This window comes from Suricata suricatta, chromosome 4 (genome assembly GCF_006229205.1).
Source record: "Suricata suricatta isolate VVHF042 chromosome 4, meerkat_22Aug2017_6uvM2_HiC, whole genome shotgun sequence".
NCBI classification, from domain to species: Eukaryota; Metazoa; Chordata; class Mammalia; order Carnivora; family Herpestidae; genus Suricata; species Suricata suricatta.
In genome coordinates this window covers 65,203,434-65,224,116 of record NC_043703.1, presented here as the reverse complement: position 1 = coordinate 65,224,116, position 20,683 = coordinate 65,203,434, and the positions used below count along the sequence as shown (strand labels likewise).

At 35.2% G+C, this 20,683-nt stretch overlaps 1 protein-coding gene across 1 annotated transcript in view; it reads left to right on the top strand.

The window, feature by feature from the left end:
* The window catches only part of NBEA (neurobeachin), a 655,079-nt gene that overhangs the window by 106,334 nt on the left and 528,062 nt on the right, over positions 1-20,683 (top strand). The window contains exons 9-10 of the mRNA XM_029938475.1: positions 18,276-18,473; positions 19,114-19,247. Coding sequence (XP_029794335.1) covers positions 18,276-18,473; positions 19,114-19,247 — 332 coding nt within the window. The remainder of the gene's footprint in view (positions 1-18,275; positions 18,474-19,113; positions 19,248-20,683) is intronic.

The following is a 20,683-nucleotide window of genomic DNA, read 5'->3' as shown; positions in this document are numbered from 1 at the left end:
GTGGTATCTCAGTGTGGTTTTGATTTATGTTTCCCTGATGATGAGTGATATTGAGCATCGTTTCATGCCCCTGTAGGCCATCTGGATGTCCTCTTTGGAGAAGGGTCTGTTTATGTCTTCTGCCCATTTCTTCCCTGGGTTATTTGTTTTGTGGGTGTGGAGTTTGGTGAGTTCCTTGTAGATTTTGGATACGAGCCCTTTATCTGAGATGTCATTTGCAACTATCTTTTCCCATTCTGTCGGTTGCCTATCATGCTAAGCAAAATAAGTCAGGCAGAGAAGGACAGATACCATATGTTTGCACTCATAGGTCTGACAGGAGAATGGGAGAAACCTAATGGAGGACCAGGGGGAGGGGAAGAGGGAAAGAGAGTTGGGGAGAGAGAGGGACGCAAAGCATGAGAGACTATCGAATACTGAAAAGAACTGAGAGTTGAAGGGGGAGGGGGAGGAGAGGTAGTGGTTATAGAGGAGGGCACTTGTGGGGAAGAGCACTGGGTCTTATATGGAAACAAATTTGACAATAAACTATTTAAAAAAAATAAAGGAAGAGGTGATGGTCAAATGTTGCTAAATGGAGATTATCCCAATTTAAAATTAGTTAAAATTAGGGAAAAAGTCTTTCATTTAATGAAGACAGTAGTAGTTTTTCAGAATTGTAAGAAAAATACTAATTTATATTTGAAAGTATAGTTTTGTGTGTATCATTCTAGTACATTGTGTCCCAAGACTTTATCTCTTTTTTTTGTAATATTCTGTCACTCAGTTTCCATCATTTTTTTCCTTTTGAAGAGCTGTTTATTTGTAGTTGATTTTTTCTGGTCTCCTAATTATTTGCTTTTACTGTATTATACATTTATTTATGTTAAATATATTTGTATATAAAATTTTATAGAAAGGAAAACCTCTGAATAGTATGTATTTCATTCAGTGTGTATGAATATGGATATGTAAACTTTCTCTGCAAAATAGTGAAGCCTTATTTTTAAACTTTCATACTTTAAGTGATTTTTTATTTTAGTCAGCATCTTAGGATGGTATGAACAGACTCAAAGTATGCTAGCATTTTTCATGTTAGTTGCAATTCTTTTTTTGGAATTTCTTTTTTAAAGGGTCAGTTTTTAAGTGACACAGGAAAACAATTCTCTTTACTTTAGAACAGCGCCATATTTTTGATAAAAGATGGTTTTGGACATCTGTTAATTCATCAATCATGGTTTCAAGTTGTTTATCTTTTTCCAAAAATTAGATCCATCTCTTGAAGATGACAGTTTGCCTTCAAAAATATAATTTAGAATGCTGTAGAGTTTGATCAGTAGTGGAACTGGAGGATGGATCCCAGAAAGCCCTGAGCAGTTTTGGCCACCTCCCCCTCACTGCAGGAGTCACAGCTGCTGCTGGCCTCAGTCACCAACACTGCAACCTTAAGTAGTGAGGCCTAGATCTAGCCTCGACATAAGCAGCAGCCAGGCTGGCCTCATATTGGCAGCACCTGAAGGGTCAAGTTCATCCCAAGGAAGATTTGGGGAACAGCAAATGGTTCAGTGAAAGAAGCAGATATGGTTTAATAAAAAGGAATGACAGCAAGGAATATGTATTTGTATACCAGACTGCCATAAAGAAGAATAACCCCAGGAAAGACCTTTTCAGTGTGGAAGATGGAGAGGCTGTTGAGTTTGATATTGTTGAAAGGACCAAAAAGGGTGCTGAGGCAGCATATGTTACAGCCCCTGGTAGAGTTCCAGTGCAAGACAGGAAATGAGCAGCAGACTAACCTGCTAAATTATAGACACTGTCCACATTGCAGGGGTTATCCACACAATTACCGGTAGGATTTCCAGAAATATGAGTGCCCACTTTATTTGCTACATGTGGAGACCCCATGGGTATTGAACACAGTATTCCAACTTCGCGTTGCTGAGAGAAGTGATGGAAGGTGCCGACAACCAGGGTTCAGGAGAGCAGGCTAGACCAGTGAGACAGAATATGCACTGGGGTTATAGATGACCATTCCACAAGTGCCTTCCTTGCCAAAGGCAACCCGAGGTGAATGGCAGTGAAGGAGATAAGGAAAATCAAGGAGGTGAGACCCAGGGTCCTTAGCCACCTTCATATCTGTACTGTTGCAACTTCAGTTACCACAACCCAGAAGCCCAGAAAACCCTAAGCCAAAAGATGGCAAAGAGACAATGCAGCCAGCCCACCAGGGAAGAATCAGTCCTCTACCAAGGCTGTGCAGAGTAGGGTGGAATAAATGCAGGCTTACCATCTCTGCCATCATTCCATCATCTGGCTTAGTTATCCAATAAGAGGATATGAATATGAAGTTTCAGCAATAAGAAATAACAGAAGGCTGGAACCGAAGACTTCAGATGCACGCCTTTTGTCCATTGACCAATAGCTAAAGCTCTTTGCATTATCTCTGCAGAATGGAGTTTTTAATTTACCTAAAGACATCTCTCTCTCTTTTTTTTAAGCCTGGTTTCCTCAATGAACTTTAAAAGGTTTTGAAATTATTTCATATCTGGAAAAGTTGAGATTTTTAAGAGCCTCATTTTTAATTTGTAAAAATAAATGTTTACAATGTGATTGTTTTTCAAAAAGTCAACAGACTGCAAGCACCTGTTAATAAAGGTCTTTAAAAATGCTGTAGATTCTGAAAAATTTTTTAAAAAATCTTAGATATAAGGAATGTTTTGAATTATAGAATGTATGTGTAAGTAGTTTTAAGGTGACTTTTTTTGAAAATACACTGCTTGTCATTATATTTGTTTAGCTATATTTGCTTGTATGTATATGTATTTGTATACCAGACTGCCATAAAGTTATACTATATTTATCATAATAGAATTTTAGTGAATGGTGATACAAGTGTTCTATTTTTCCAAAGTTCTGGTCCCTCCCATCCAGATATAATGCTTTCCCCAAGATGTTTTATTATCCACATTAAGATTATGTTTATTCTCTGGTCCTAAATTAAGAATTCCTACAAGGTTTTTATCCAGCTAATGAACATTTTGCATATACTAACAACTTTTTCCTCCATGAGCTCATTCAAATAATGCCTCCTAATGGTCTTTGAGGGGAAATGTATAACTTAATGACATTTCCTCATTATTTGAAGATCTTCAATTACTGTTCTTAAAATTTCATTGTAAACTCATGGATTTAAATGTATTAGAGGTGTTTCAATCTATAGCACCTGTTGTCCTTTTTGAAATCCAAATTGTCCCACCTTTGAGTGATGAGTTCTAGTTGGTCCTTTAGTCTTTTTACCTGACCCTGTAGTCTTTGCTAGCTTCCTTGCAATTTCCAAGGACAGCGTTTCAGACTCATCTTTATTTTTTAAAAAATTTTTAATGTAATTATTTTATTTTGGGAGACAGAGAGTTAGCTGGTAGGGGCAGAGAGAGAGAGGGAGAAAGAGAATCTGAAGCAGGCTCCAGGCTCTTTAGAGACACTATCTCCAAATACAGTCACACTCTGAGCTACTGGGAACTAAGACTGCAACATAAAAATCTGGGGGAAATACAATTTGGCCCATAACACACCCAAAACTATATAAAAATGGCAATAAAGAGAACATATGCAAAAAAATTAGTGGTTTTCAGTCATAATGTCAGTAGAGTGGTATCAGTACTGTTATTCAGAGACTACTGTATGTGTAATTATGGACTTTCCTAATCCTATTACCCTCGGTGAAATTGACAACTGGTATTCTCAATAAAGAAGGAGATACAGATTGAAGTTAGGGGAGGTCGAGTTAAAACCCAACAAGCTATCATATATATGACATCCATTTATTTAGTATTATTTTTAAAAAATGTTTATCTTTGAGAGACAGTGAAGGAGGGGCGGGGGGGTTATTGAGAATCCTCATTGGGTTCTGTGATGACAGCAGACAGCTCCATATGGGGCTCAAACTTATGAAATGCGAGATCATGACCTGAGCCAAAGTCAAACGCTTAACTGACTGAGCCATTCAGGTGTCTGATAGCCTCCCATTTTTTCAGATGAGAAACCAACTCTTGATCTTATTAGTGTTCTTTTTTAGGTGAAGAATCAGTTTCTCATGCTGCTTTAAGATTGTCTCCTTTCATTTTCAGCATTTTTACTATGATTTTTCTGTTTGTATATTTCTTTGCTTTTATTTTTCTTTGAGTTCGTGGGCTTCCTGAATGGTGAATGTGTAAATTAGTGTTTTCTAAAAACTTGGGAAGTTCTCAGTTACCAAGTTTTTGAGTATTTTTTTTCTTTTTCTTCTCTACTTCTGCTATTCCCATTCTGCATATGTTGCTACAAATTTCCTACATTTCTCTGAGGCTCCAGTCATTTTTCTTTACTCGCTTTTTCTCTCTCTGGTTTTTGGATTACATAGATCTTTATTATTTTCATGTTTGCTAATTCTGTCCTCTGCTTTGTTCAAATATTTTGTTGACCTCTAGAAAATTTTTCAGTTCAGTTACACTTTTCAACTCCAGAATTTCTATTTGATGTTATTATAGTATTTCTGTCTTAATTGATAATATCTATTTCATATGAATTAATTATCATCATACCTGCATTTAGTTCCCTAATTACAATTTTCTTTTAGTTCTATGAATATATTTTTAATGGCTATGTTAGAGTCTTCTCCTGTTAAAGCTGACATCTGTGTGTTCCCACTGGTAGTTTCTGTTGCCTGCTTTTTTTCCATATGTATGGGTTATATTTTCCTGTCTCATTCCGTCTCTTAATGTCTGGTTGGAAAATGTCCATACCCTCTTTTTTCTTTTAAAAAATTGTAACAACTTTATTGAAATATAATTCTTCTATCATACAATTCCCTCATTTTAAGTTTACAAGTAAATTATTGTAAGTAACTATTGTAACTATTGTAAGTTCTATCGACATCACTGTAATCCAATTTTAGAACATTTCTGTCACCCCACATGCCTATTGGCAGTCACTCCTCATTCTCATCCCCATCCTACTCTTACCATTTTATATAACTTCTGCTTCTGGAAATCGTTGAGGGAATAATTTCATAAATATTGATATATATATCCACAAGCATACTTATTATACCTTCATACGTAGTTTTGAAGTGTTGGAAGTATTGCAAATAACGCAAATGTAGTAAATACAAGAAAATTATCAACTTTAATAATGTATTATCTTTATAGTCACTTAAATTGTATCATAATTAAAAAAAACTAAAAATATTGTATTTAATTGATTATAATGTGAGGTTGTTTTGCTCCTACAAGCCAAAGTAGGGAATTATGATATTTGCATCATGGACTGAAAAAATTAAGGACTTTTTTTCAAATAAGAGTAGGTTTTATTAGACTTATTATATGGTATTTTCTGAAAAGATTTTATACCTTATAGAGAATATATTAAACATTATTTATTTCATTGGAAGCAATATAAACAAAATGAAAGTTAAGGTTTTTTTTCCAGACAGAAGAATGTACATGCATTTCAGAATTGTTAAAATTTCAACTTAGAAAGGCTCATTACAACTCATTTTTCAGTATTTTATTTCAATCATTATTTTTAGAAAGCAGGTATTCTGAATTCTTAAGCATGATAGGAATATAAAAAGAAGGTAAGAGTTAATAAACTGTTTCAGACATTAAAAGATAGTAACCATTAGCCAGAGTGATGTCCTTGGTGTTTTCTAGGACTTTTCACTTAAATTCATTGAGGATTATAAGAATGAATTATATTAGTAATTATTGGTACAAGACTTACAGCTCAAAAAAAATTTTATTGCTTGTAAGTTCAGTTTGTAGCAAAGAGCGTTGGTGATTTCATATTCATACTGAATGCTTGCTGTGTTTCTCAAAGCAACCAACTGTTTTATACATGTAGTGAGTAAAGGAAAAGGACACAAAGAGCAAAAAAAAAAGATATTAAAGTAGACAAAAACTGGAAAGTGGTAGGTTTTAGCAACAGTATAAAACAAAGGTTTTATAACTGAATTGAATCCAGAGAGAAAAGCAGAAACAAGGAAGAAATAAGATAGTATATTTTTAATCTTAAAAGTAAGAGCTTTTAAAGGGGATGTATATTCTCAAAAAAAGAATAATAAACCAAAAATTAGAATGCCAAAATTTTAAAGAGGAATGGATAATTTTATTCTATATTCTGAATTTTTTCTGGATAAAGAAAAGTCAGTTACGAAGTAGCTGTGGGGCGCCTGGGTGGCTCAGTTGGTTGAGTGTCTGACTCTTGGTTTCAGCACAGGTCCTGATCTCTTGGTTGGTGGGATGGAGCCCTGAAGTGGTTTCTGTGCTGACAGCATTGAGCCTGCTTGGGATTCTCTCTCTCTCCTTCTTTCTGCTCCTCCTTCCTCTGCCCCCAAAATAAATGAATGAACATTAAAACATAGAAGTAGCTTTGAAATGACTAGAGGAAAAACCAAAATGATTCGATTTGGATGAAATTCCTCCTAGACCTTTAAAATTCAGAGAACATTTGTTAAGGCATTTCTATACATGGAACACTATTATAGGCATTATGGAACATGCAAAGCTATAAATTACCTTAAGGAGCTTACAACCAAGTAAGGGAGAAAGACATACAAAAAGCTAAGAAGTGAAGTTGATTGAATTTATAATCATGGTATAATCTGAAAACAGTAAGTCCAATGGGATCATGGAAACAGATTCTGATTGTGGGAACTGAGAAGTGCTTCCTACAGAAGATAGGCTTAAAACTGATGCAGTCAGGCTCATGAAACTTACAAGACTTTTTGACATTCAAAAGGAATAAGTGAGTTTTGTTTATTTTAGTAGGGAAAGATCTGCTTCTCTCGATTACCTCTCATAAATTCATCCAGCTGAAAATGCTGGTGGTGGTGGTGTTGTTGTTGTTGTTCCTCCTCTTTGGATCCACTAGTACTCTGATTTCTTTTTTCTATGGAAATGACAAGTAGGATTTGCAAAAACAGTCTTCCAAAACCTGTCCGGTTACAAACTTTCATTGAGTACAGTGGGCACAATGTTACAGATGTTTTCGGTGTACAGCATAGTGAATTGACAAGTTTATACATTATGCTACTTTCAGTACAAGTGTGACTACCATTTGTCACCATGCATCGCTATTGCAGTATCATTTACTGTATGCTTAATGCTGTATCTTTTATTCTAGTGACTTATTTATTCTATAACTGGAAGCTTCTATTTTCCAATCGCCTTTACTTATTTGGCCTATTCGCCCACCCTTTTCCCCTCTAGCAGTCATCTGCTTCTATATCTTGGCTATTGTAAATAATGCTGCAGTAAACACAGTGGTTCATTTATCATTCTGAGTTAGTGGTTTTTTTTTTAATGTCTATTTATTTTTGAGAGAGGGAGGGAGAGAGAGAGAGAGAAAGAAAGAGAAAGTGAGAGCGCGCGCTGGGGAGGGGCAAAGGATCTCAAGCAGGCTCTGTGCTGACAGCAGAGAGCCTGAGGGGCTACTTGAACTCATGAACCATGCTGTCATGACCTGAGCTGAAGTCAGATGCTCAACCATCTGAGCCATCCAGGCATCCCAGTATTTTCATTGTCTTAGGGTAAATACCTAGTAGTGGAATTATTGGATCTTACAGTATTTCTGTTTTTAATATATGAGGACCCTCCATAATGTTTTCCAGCATGGCTGAAAATAAACTCAAAATGGAGTAATGACCTAAATGTGAGACCTCAAAACCATAAAAATCCTTGAAGAGAACACAAGCAACAATTTCTCTGACATTGGCCTTAGCAGCATTTTTCTAGATATGTTTCCTAAGGTAAGGGAAACAAAAGCAAAATAAACTATTAGGACTACATCAAAGTAGAACACTTTTGCACAGTGAAGGAAACCACCAACAAAATGGTAAGACAACCTAATGAATGGGAGAAGATATTCACAAATGATGTATCTGATAAGACGTTAATATCCAAAATACATAAAAACTCATACAACTCAACTCCAGAAGAACAGTCTAATTAAAAACAATAGAAAGAGGACCAGAATAGACAGTTTCTCAAAGAAGACAAAACAGATAGCCAACAGACACATGAAAAGATGCTTAACATCACTAATCATCAGGGAAATGCAAATCAAAACCACAAGTAGATACCTTTATATACCTTTAGTCAGAATGGGTAAAATAAAAAGGAAATACGTGGCTTAATTAATTAATTTCAGAAAACATTCAACCTGGTTTTGTCCACTTTTGGAGTAACTGGCAGTGAATGTGCCCTACTACTGTAAATAACTTTAAAACTGGGCAAAAAATACAAAGCATCTGTTTTTTGACACTTGTCAATTTACATAGCACAGGTCTAAGATCCTTTTAAAATATATATTTTTTAATGTTTTATTTATTTTTGAGAGAGAGAGAGAAACAGGGTGAGCAGGGGAGGATCAGAGAGAGAGGGAGACAGAATCAGAAGCAGGCTCCGGGCTCTGAGCTAGCTGTCAGCACAGAGCCCGATGTGGGGCTCGAACCCACAAACTGTGAGATCATGACCTGAGCTGAAGCCGGACGCTCAACTGACTGAGCCACCCAGGTGCCCCTGAGGTTCTTGAGATTAGAAATATATTTAAGATGAGGTAGATATTCATATTATAATTACACAAATGGCCAATCAAATCATGTCTGCAAAGTATGATTATGATTATATAATGATTGATTTTGCAATTTAACTTTTAAAATTACCAGCCTATCAAAATTTATTCTGTTTAACTGCATGCATGTTGAAAACTGTTTTCTCATATTAGAAGAAGGAGTTAGATGTAATTGCTTGATGCAAATGATTGATTAATTTGATATAAGTAGTTTTTTGGTATCATTGTGTTAAAAATTTCTCCTGGGTAGTTGTTGGTATCAGTGTTTCTCTAATTTACTATTTGAAATATGGTGGCTATTATAGTGCTGATACTTGGCATTTCTGCTAATTTTATGCCTGCCATTATCCTAATTTTTAAAGATTTGATTGGGTGAATAATTATCCACTGTGTGAAAGAACTGACTTTACTTCATGCAGTGAAATTTTCTGTGCTGATCTGTTTGTTGCCATGTTTTTGACTATAATCTTTTCTTTACACTCTTGCTTGTTAAGCGTGTTAATAATGATTGCAGGTCATGCAATGGAATAGCATTCATCCGTATATCACATATTTATTGTACTCAAGGAATGGTTATAAGCTTTAGAGGATTAAAAATGATCACACTTATATTCTCTCTTTGAGAATAATTATATCCCTAAATATTTATAATTAAAAGTTGAGATGTGTACCAGAAAGGAAATATAATGTAAAGGCTGTTAAAGTTTTGTGAAAGGATGATTAATTTCACCTACAAAAATTTTGGGAATTCTTCATAGAAAAAAGTTTTTTAGGGTTCTTGAAAAATACATGAATTTCAGAGGGTGAGCAGGACATAATGATAGAATGTGAGAAAGAGGGCATGATTAAAGTGATAGAATGAAGGGAGTATAGGGTATGTTTATGAATTGAATGATCCATAAACAGACATGTTTTCATGGTAGGAATACAGAGTAGGCCAAATGGTTTATGGTGGAATATGAGGATGATTATGATAGATGAAACAAAGTTACTGAAGACTTTGAATATCAAAATAGTGAATTTTGATATTCTAGTCATTTGGAAATACAAAAAAATTGTAGCAAGAGAATGGATTGATTCTATATGTGTATTTTCCTAGAGATGTTTAGAAATGTAGATACTAGATTTTGAGTTATTTTTAATGAATTCTGATGGATTCATTTTATTTTTATTTTTTTATTTTTAATGAGTTCAGATGAGTTGTTCATTTTATTTTTTATTTTTGAGAACTTTTTAAAATGTTTTATTTTTGAGAGAGAGAAAGAGAGGGCGTTAGTGGGAGAGGGCACAGAGAGAGGGAGACACAGAATCTGAAGCAGGCTCCAGGCTCTGAGCTGTCAGAACAGTGCCCGGTGCGGGGCTCGAACCCATGAACTATGAGATCATCACCCAAACTCAAGTCAGACACTCAACTCACAGAGCCACCCAGGCTCCCCTGGATTATTCATTTTGAAGGGAAACTTCTGCAGTATACAGGTGGCAGCATTCTCTTAAGTTACGCATCAGGAAATATAATTCATGGAATGTTGCAGTGTCATTACCTATTAGTATCAATCAGTTGTACTTGTCACATAGTGATACTGGAGAAAGCAGTAGGTATTTCCAAATATATGTTATTCTTATATAATGTCAGTGGAAATGGCTATATTCTTAATATTGGTAAAGTTTTCAGATATTATTCTTAGAAAATAGCAAGTCTCTGCTCTTGTAGCAATTAGATAAACCTAATTTGGTTGAGATTAGCAGTCTTCTGGAACATTTTCCCATGTTTGTTTTATGTAATTCCAGTTTGGGTGATTAGATTGTACTCAATGAGACTTTGCTTCATTTGCAACTATGTTACAGATATCTGGATATTCATTGCCATATGCCACTACATAAAATTTATGGTAAATATTTTATGAGTGACATTTATGAAGAAATATCTTAGAGAAAAATACTTGTAAATACTAAGTAGAAAAGTGCAGTAATGATAGCAATTACCATTTTGAGTTGCTTTTAAAGATCCAGGTATTATTCAAAGTGCTCTGTTTGCTCTTTGGTCTATAAGGTGTATAAGAGATGAGAGGTAGTTAGCTTATGGGTGTGTACCTCCTAGTTGGTAATAGAGTTGGGATTTAGACTTAAATCTAACTAATTTTGAACCTAATGTTTTAACTATTTACTTATTGTACTGTATAAAACTGACAAGACAGTATCTTACTTTTTAAATTTTAAAGATTTTTCCAAGTTTTATTGAGATAGAATTGACATGTAACTTACATTAGTTTAAAGGATACGATATAATGATTTGATATATGTGTAAATTGTGAAATGACTAAGGTTAGTTGACACATCCATCACCTCACAAGGTTATAATTTTTTGTATTTTCTGAGGACTTTTAAATCTGCTCTCTTAGCGACTTCCAAATATACAGTCCAGCATGGTTAACTATGATCAACATTCTTTATATTGTTCTTCAGAATTTATTCCTTTTATAAGTAGAAGTATGCTCTGACCTCCTTCACCCATTTTATTTACTTCCTCTCTGCACATCTGGCCATTCTTTGTATCTGTGAGTTCTTTCTGTTTGTTTGTTTGATTAATTGCTTTATATTCCACATGTAAGTAAGGTCATCCTCTAAGTCCATTCATGTCATTGCAAATGGCAAGATTTCATTAATTTTTTTATGTGATCCTATCTCATGTATGATTTTGAATTTTTTTCTTTTATACTTTATTGTCAAGTAGGTTTCCATGTAACACTCAGTGCTCATCTCCACAAGTGCCCTCCTCCATGCCCATCATCCCGATTCCCTTCTCCCCCTCCCCCACCAGCCCTCAGTTTGTTCTCAGTATTCAAGAGTCTCTTATGGTTTGCCTCCCTCCCTCCCTCTTCCCAACTATTTTTCCCCCCTTCCCCTCCCCCATGATCCTCTGTTAGGTTTCTCCTGTTCCACTTATGAGTGAAAACATATGGTATCTGTTCTCTGCCTGACTTATTTCACTTAGCATGACACCCTCGAGTTCCATCCACATTGCCATGAATGGCCAGATTTCATTCTTTCTCATTGCCATGTAGTACTCCATTGTATATATAAACCACATCTTCTTGATCCACTGATCAGGTGATGGACATTTAGGTTCTTTCCATGATTTGGCTACTGTTGACAGTACTGCTATGAACATTGGGGTACAGGTGCCCCTGTGCATCAGCACTTCTGTATCCCTTGGGTAAATTCCTAGCAGTGCTATTGCTGGGTCATAGGGGAGTTCTATGGATAGTTTTTTGAGGAACCTCCACACTGTTTTCCAGAGTGGCTGCACCAGGTTACCTTCCCACCAGCAGTGTAGGAGGGTGCCCACCTCTCCACACCCTTGTCAGCGTCTGTGTCTATAGTCTCCTGATTTGTTCATTAGATTTCATTCATTTTTATGCTTGCATAACATGTCATTCTATACATACATGTACCACATTTTCTTTATCCACTTATTCATCCATGGACACTTAAGAGGTTGCTACCATGTCTTAGCTATTGTAAATAATGCTGCAGTGAACGTGAGAATGCACATATCTTTTTGAGTTAGTGTTTTTGTTTTTGTTTTGTTTTGGATAAATATCTAGAAGTATCATATAGTTTTGAGAACACATCATACTCTTTTCTATAGTTGCTGCACGAGTTTACATTCCCACCAGTAGTGCAAAAGGATTTTCTTTACTCCACATTTTTGGCAACACTTGTTATATCTTGTTTTATTTTTTTTTTAATAGTCATTCTAACAGGTGTGAAGTGACAGGTTATTGTGGTTTTGATTTGCATTTCACTAATTAGTGAAATGTATCTATTACTACGTTCTTGAGGGTTTTTATTAAGAAACGATGCTATATTTTGTCAAATGCTTTTTCTGCATCTATTGACAGGATCATATCGTTCTTATCCTTTCTTTTATTAATGTGATTTATCATATTGATTGATTAGTGAATATTGAACCAGCCCTGCAGCCCAGAAATGAAACTCACTTGATCATGGTGAATATTCTTTAAAATTTTTTTTAAATTTTATTAATTTTGAGAGACAGAGAGAGACAGTGTGATCAGGAGAGGGGCAGAGAGATAGAGGGAGACACAGAATCTGAAGCAGGCTCCAGGCTCTGAGCTATCAGCACAGAGCCTGATGCAGGGATCAAACCCCCGAACCATGAGATCATGACCTGAGCCAAAGTCGGACGCCCAACCGACTGAGCCACCCAGGTGCCCCAGTGGTGAATATTCTTTTAATGCACTGTTGAATTTGATTAGCTGGTATCTTGTTGAGAATTTTTGCATCCATGTTCATCAGGAATATTGGCCTGTAATCCTCCTTTTTGTGGATCTCTGTTTTGTTTGGGAATCAAGGTAATGCTGGCTTTGTAGAAAGAGTCTGGAAGTTTTCCTTCTTATCCTATTTTTTGGAACAGCTTGAGAAAGATAGGTATTAACTCTGCTTTAAATGTCTGGTAGAATTCCCCTGGGAAACCATCTGGCCCGGACTCTTATTTGTTGGGATATTTTTAATGACTGATTCAATATCTTTGCTGGTTATGGGTCTGTTCAAATTTTCTATTTTTTCCCTATTAAGTTGAGGCTAAGTCTTTATCAATTTTTTTAATTAAAAAAAAAAAACCAAACAGCTCTTAGTTGCTATGTTTTACTGTTTGTTTTTTGGGGGGATGCTATATTTTTATTGCTGCTTTGATCTTTATTATTTCCCCTTTTCTGCTGGTGTTGGTGTTTCTTTGCTCTTCTGCTTCTAGTTTCGTTAGTTGTATGCTTAGTTTTTGTTTTTGAGACTTTTCTTGTTTCTTGAGATACACCTGGATTGTAATGTGTTTTCCTTCTATGACTGTCTTTGCTGCATCCCAAAGTGTTTGGACTTTTGTGTTTTCATTTTCATTTGCTTCCATATGTTTTCTTAATTTCTTCTTTAATTGCCTGGTTGATCCATTCATTCTTTAGTAGAATGTTCTTTAACCTCCATGCATTTGGAGACTACAAATTTTTTCTTGTGATTGACTTCAAGTTTCATAGTGTTATGATCTGAAAATATGCATAGTATGATCTCAGTTCTTTTATATTTATTGAGGGCTATTTTATGACCCAGTATGTGATCTGTCTTTGAAAATGTTCCATATACACTCGAGAAGAATGTGTATTCTACTGGTTTTCAATGAGTTCTGAATATATCTGTCAAGTCCATCTGGTCCAATATATCATTTAAGGCTATTACTTCTTTATTGATTTTCTGCCTAGATGATCTGTTCATTGTTGTAAGTGGATTATTAAAGTCCCCTGCAATTACTGTATTCTTATCAATTATATTGCTTATGTTTGTTATTAACTGATTTATATATTTGGGGGTTCATGTTTGGGGCATAAACATTTATAATTGTTAGCTCTTCTTGATAGATCCCACAATCATGATATAATGTCCTTTTTCGTCTTTTGTTACAGTCTTTAGCTTAAAATTTAGTTTGTGTGATATAAGTATGGCTATTCCAGCTTTCTTTTGACTTCCAGTAGCATGATAGATGGTTCTCTATTCCCTCACTTTCAGTTTGAAGTTTCTTTAGGTCTAAAATGAGTTTCTTGTAGACAGCATATAGATGGATCTTATTATCCATTCTTATACCCTATGCCTTTTGATTTTACATTTAGTCCATTTACATTTAGAGTTATTATTAAAAGATATGAATTTAGTGTCATTGTTACCTGTAGGTTTCATGCTTGTGGTGATGTCTCTGGTCTTTTGTAGTCTTTGCAGCATTCCACTTATAGAGTCCCCCTTAGGATCCTTTGGAGGGCTGGTTTAGTAGTCATGAACTCCTTCAGTTTTTATTTGTCTGGGAAAGTCTTTATTTCTCTTTCTATTCTGAATGACAGACGTACTGGATAAAAGATTCTTGGCTGCATATTTTTCCTATTCAGCACATTGAATAATTCCTGCCACTCACTTCTAGCCTGCCAAGTTTCAGCGGACAGGTTTGCTGCTACCTTTACATATCTACCCTTTAGGTTAAGGCCCATTTGTCCATAGTTGCTTTCAGAAATCTCTATCTTTGTATTTTGCTGATTTCACTATGATATGCTATGGCAAAGACCTATTCTTATTGAATCTGAAGGAAGTTGTCTGTGCCTCCTGGATTTGGATGTCAGCTTCCTTCCCCAGATTAGGAAAATTGTCAGCTGTAAGTTGTTCATGTAAACCTTCTGCCCCTTTCTTTCTCTTCTTTTTGTGGAACTCCTATGATATGGATATTATTGCATTTCATTGAGTCACTTAGTTCTCTAATTCTCCCCTCATTGTCTAGTATTATCCTTTTTTCCCCCAGCTTTGTCATTTTCCATAATTTTATCTTCTATTTCACTTATTCTCCTCTCTGCTTCCCCCATCTTTGCTGTCACTGTATCTCGTTTATTTTGCACCTCATATACAGCATTTTCCTAATTCATAATATTTCTTAGTTCCTTGATCTCCGTAGCAGTAGGTTCTCTCCTGTGTTCTATGCTTTTTTCAAACCCAGCTATTACTCTTATGACAGTTATCCTAAATTCTTGATCAAATGTATTATTTATATCTGTTTTGAGCAATTCTCTAGCTGTCATTTTTTCTAGGAATTTCTTTTGAGAACAGTTCTTCCGTTTCATCATTTTGGCTAGTTTTCTATCCCTTATGTGTTTTAATAGCTTATAATGTGTCCTGCACTGGAAAGCACTACTATATTGAAAAGGGGTCATACAATGTTTAGGGCCTGGCCCTTCAGGAGGTGTTTTGGAGTGTGTTGTGTGCACTCTGTTGTTGTGACTCTGGTTGCTTTATCTCCCTACATGTAGTGGTGGTTTGGACCTTCTACCAGGTATGCTTTGATTTGTTCATTAAAGAAAACCTGAAAAAAAAGTAAAAAGTGGTTGGTGGTGGAAGAAGACTTGTCTCATACAAAGAGAGAAATGACAGGGACATGGAAAAAAAAAAATGACCAAAGAATTAGAGAAACTATAAGGCCTAATCCAGAGAGAGGGAGAGGGAGAGAATGAGAGAGAGTGAGAGAGAGGAAAGTAAATGAGATATAGAAGAAGTGTAAAAAAGAATAGATCAAAATGTCTGCTTAAACAGACCAACAACTAGGATAGAGAACGTGTAAGAAATAAGAGGAAGAAAAGGAAGAAAAAAATATGTTATATGAAATAAGAAGTGACCAAGAATCAAATCAAAACTGCTGGACCGTTATTGGTGCCTTGGAACCGGTGGCTGCCCTGGTCTAGCGGAGGGGCCAACTGGTCCTGTAATTGTCTATCTTGCTCTGGTAGATACTTTACCAGGCACAGAGGGGCGTGGTTTAGTGTAGATGGGTCCAGCCTCCACTGTGGCCCTGTTTTCTGTTCCCTGAATCTCCACCTTTTTGGTGATGGGGAGAAAAATGGTGGTGACAGTCTCTCCTCCCCGGACCGGGTGACCCAAACCACTCTGTTCAGGCTGTTCTCAGTGGCATGTGGGCGCGAGCAGGCTGTTTACCCCACTCCACAGTCTCCTTCCTGTACCTCCCAGGTACATGACTGAGATTCAAACCCACCCCAAATTTAAAGGATCATGTTCCAGCGCCCCAGTTTCAGTGGAGTGCCTCTCTGCCCAGCCGGCAGACAAAGGGCCTCTCTGGCTGGTGGGTGCCTGCAGGATCTTTTGTCCTTGGAACGGCTACACACCTTCTTCCCACAGCACTCAAGAGAGATGACTGTTCTCTCTGCCTGCCTTCTGAGCCAGCTACCCAGCCCAGGGTTGGCTCCTCCAGCCAGGGAGGGATGAGGGAACTTTGGTACCCACCCCCTGCCCCGCTTCTCCTCCATATTGATTCTTCTGAAATGAGACTTAAAAAAATTTTTTTTATTGCAATTGTCACCTATTCTTTAGTAAAAGAAGGACTGGAATATAATCTTTATTTTAAACCAGAACATATTTTAAGCCCAACTGTTGCCTTTAGATTGGGAAATGTGAATCTGTGAGTTATATAAACAGATTACATTTTGAAACTCTGGGATGGCAGATAAAGTTCTACATTCCATTTAACTGAGAAAGCAAGATCTGATCACAAATATTGCAGTTGTTTTAGCTTATTTCTAATATCAAAATATGTAAATGTACTTATATTTAAAAGACTAAAGGACCATCCATCCTTAGCTATTTATATACAAATTTTCTTATATTTGTGCTACTCTTCCCTTGGCATGTGCTTAATCAGTGGTTTGCATACAGGTTACAGCAAGGAAGGTTCTCGATACTAGTTTAGAAGTAGAAAATGGGCTGAATTTGGCCTGACATGTTTGGTCTGCAGATTATTTTTAAATATGTGCATTAAGTAACAAATTAGATGATTTTATATATTTCTAAGTCCAAAGTTCATGTTTCTTTTGAAAAATATTGAAGAACTGACAACATAGTACAATAATTGACTTGAGTTGAGCATCGATGGGTACTTTTAGACAGGACACGTACCTCTGTGGTCTGAAGATCCCCACCTGGCCTGCTTCATTTATGTGTGTATCTGTTCGTCTTCTGTAAGAAAGTGAATTTGGCACATTTGGTTTAATCTTACTCTAACAGTAATCAGTGGAGCCACATTGGTTAGATATCTTTGACACTAAATAAAGGTCTAGAGATAGTAAGTGGTAGAACCTGGATTATAATCCAGGTCACTTAAGTATTAATCCATTGATACTGGTACCATCCATTCAAGATCTTAATTTTTCTAACATTCAGTTTTCATAGTTGTTAACTTGAAAATAATAATAATATTGGTATCATGTAATTGCTACAAAGCTTATATTACTTGTCATTGTCTGGTTTATATCTGTAGAGAAATTTTAACCATTTCTACCAGCACTTTTCTAATCACAGCTAGTACATCTTTATGATTTCTGTATGTAAAGTGGTGACACGTTTTAATGAAGTTTTCTCTGGGCTTAACGTGACTTCTGATGCTCTTGTAGAGTGGCATTGCTGTTCAATTTGTTTATAGACTTTTTACACTAAAGACATCAGTATTTCAACACATAAACATTTTTCATAGTCTTAAATGATGCTCATTTTTCTATATGAGTGATTGATATGCCAAGTACTGCTTACTCATGTAAATACTTGTGAATGTGTTAACAAGAAAAATGTATGTCATGAAGTATTAAACTCCCATTATATTTAATAACATCAAGTGTACATTTTTCTAACAAAATTATTTTGTAAATAGTCAAAAACAATAAAAATGAGAATATGAAGATCTGAGTGTGTTTATTAGCATGATGAGTAAAATTTAACTCATAGAACTGAAGTGAGCTAACAAAATAATATAACACCACTGACACAAGGATGGGTCAAAACAAGTTGGTTATTTATTCATTTATTTTTTATTTACTTAGCATAAATGGGGGAAGGACTTGGGGGGGGGGTGGAGAGAGAATCCCAAGCAGACTCCACACTGTTAGTGCAGAGCGTGACGTGGGGCTTGAACTCATGAACCGTGAGATCATGGCCTGAGCCGAAACTGAGTCAGATGCTTAACTGACTGAGCTGTCCAGGTGCCCCAAATTGTTTATTATTTTAAATATTTCTGTGCTTTAAAAGTTTAGAGTGTTATTATGTTACATTTAAAAAGAGAATTTAATTTAGTTTTATTTTTTCAGAGTACCTTCAAATTTAAATCTGAGAGTGACATTCATTTGGCAGAACATCATAAACAGGTTCTGTATGATGGGAAGCTGGCAAGTAGTATTGCATTCACATACAATGCTAAGGCTACTGACGCGCAGCTGTGCCTGGAATCATCCCCAAAGGAGAATGCATCCATTTTTGTGCACTCCCCACATGCCCTAATGCTCCAGGTCGGTGAACAGTATCTTAACTTCCACATTCTTGTTGAGCATTAATGCATTTTATATTAAACATTGTCAATCTGTAGGTCTACAGGTGCTATTTATTTTTCTTCTTTTCTTTTCTAGTTCTTTGCATGACATTTTTGTCTTCTACCTTATTTTCTTATTTTAATTTTTTTGCAATATATTTTACCTTGGACTAGTCAGTCTCCTTAGAAGGGAACCTGTTATTTCTGTAATCTTACCTGTTATATATCCTTTGGGAAAAAAATCATTCAATTAGCTGAACAGATAGTTATTAGGCTCAAAAATATACGTTGCTTTAAGAATGTACTAATATAACTCCCCACATAAAAATTACTTGAATGTCTTTAAATCTGATAGATTCTTATTCTAAATGATTCTAAATTATTTTTTCATTTGTAGCTTCATATTTTCAGTATAAAAATCTCAACTTAAGATTTAAATTTAAAGTAGTTGGCAAAGATATTTCAAGTTTTTATTTTATATGTGTATCAAAAATTATACAATTGAGTGCTTTAAAAATGTCAATTATTTTTGAAATTCTTTTACAGAGTTATTGGAACAAGGAAATAATGATAACTTTATGCCTCAGAAATTTAATAAACATTTTTGTTTTTGAACATAGGATGTGAAAGCTATAGTAACACATTCAATTCATAGTGCAATTCATTCAATTGGAGGGATTCAAGTACTTTTTCCACTTTTTGCCCAACTGGACAATCGGCAGCTCAATGACAGTCAAGTGGAAACAACTGTTTGGTAAGTTTTCTTTGAATGTGTAATTTCTACACACTTAGATAATGCCTGGCATACTTGGTGCTGTATAAATGTGTTATAAAATTTGGTTTTTATCTCTGAAGAGCTAATAAGAGTTCCTTTAGGACTAAGGCAGATACATATTTACACAATATTAAAACTGACTTCCTTGATAATAAATCAAAACTTCTTACCAGATATGTAGCATAGTGATTATAATACAAGTTGAGGAAAAATGTTAGTCCCAACCTTATCCTTTGGAAATGCTTATGGTTTGGATCATCCATGAAATCCTGTCGGCTTAAACAATATTTCTAGAGTAAAGTTTATTCTGAAGAATGCTATTTGATAGCAGGTATATAACTTATATATTAGTATTATTTTATGATATTTTCATAAGAGCAGCATAATAGTAAAAGATATTAGCTTTCCTTTAAATACAGTTCTGGTATGAGAACCCAGATCTACCCAGAGGTATATCTGCATTTATATAATAATTGTTACTTACTGATTAGGTGGATTTTATGTGTAATTTTTATAGTTTCCTTCCTTTTTATTAAACATACTTCATGCATCAGATGCTGATTTAATTTTATATCTTAGAATCATTTATGTAAGAAGTTAAATGCTAGTTTTAAGAACGATTTTTACCGTGGACATTGCTATGTTTGGAGAATTTAAAGAGAAAATTGTATAAGTATACTTTCATTTTTACTCTAGAAGCAATATAGGAATGCTTCCCTAGTATGTACACATGTACATGAAATTCTTCCAATTTTGAATTGTTGGAAAACATAGTGAATGAAGAAAAGGTGGGAAAAATTTGAAATCCATTGAAGCATAACATGATTGTCTCATATTTAACTTCTAAATAAGTTATTAACAAAATTCTATTTTAATATTTCTCATAATATTGTCCCTGTATTGAGACCATCTTTATGTAAAGTATAAATGTGAATATAAATGTGGCCTGTACATTTACAACACTCAGCTCCATGGGTCATCCTTTCTTTTATATCAGTGTAATGTTGAATTCTTGAAGTGAAAAGCTTTGAAGAAAAAGAGACCTGAGATCATGCCCTGCTGTGATACTACTTTGCTACGAGGTCTCAAATTATTTCATTGGGAGGTATATCAGCCTAGTGGAAAAATAAAACTTTAAATTTCCATTCCGGACCTAAATTCAAAATGTTTTGCTCTTTATCATCTAAGTAAACCAATATACATCGTAATCAGTAATTAAAAAGTTAGTGCTATGAAAAGAAATTGGCAGAGGAAGTAGCCAGTAGAAAATTCCCATGTGTAATTTTAATATTCCTTATGAATTAGTACTGCCCATAACTATTTTAACCTGAAATGAATTTTTTGCTTTGTGAAGAAAAATTAGAAAGGTTATATAGTTTGAAATGTTATAACTAAAACAAACTATCACAATAATT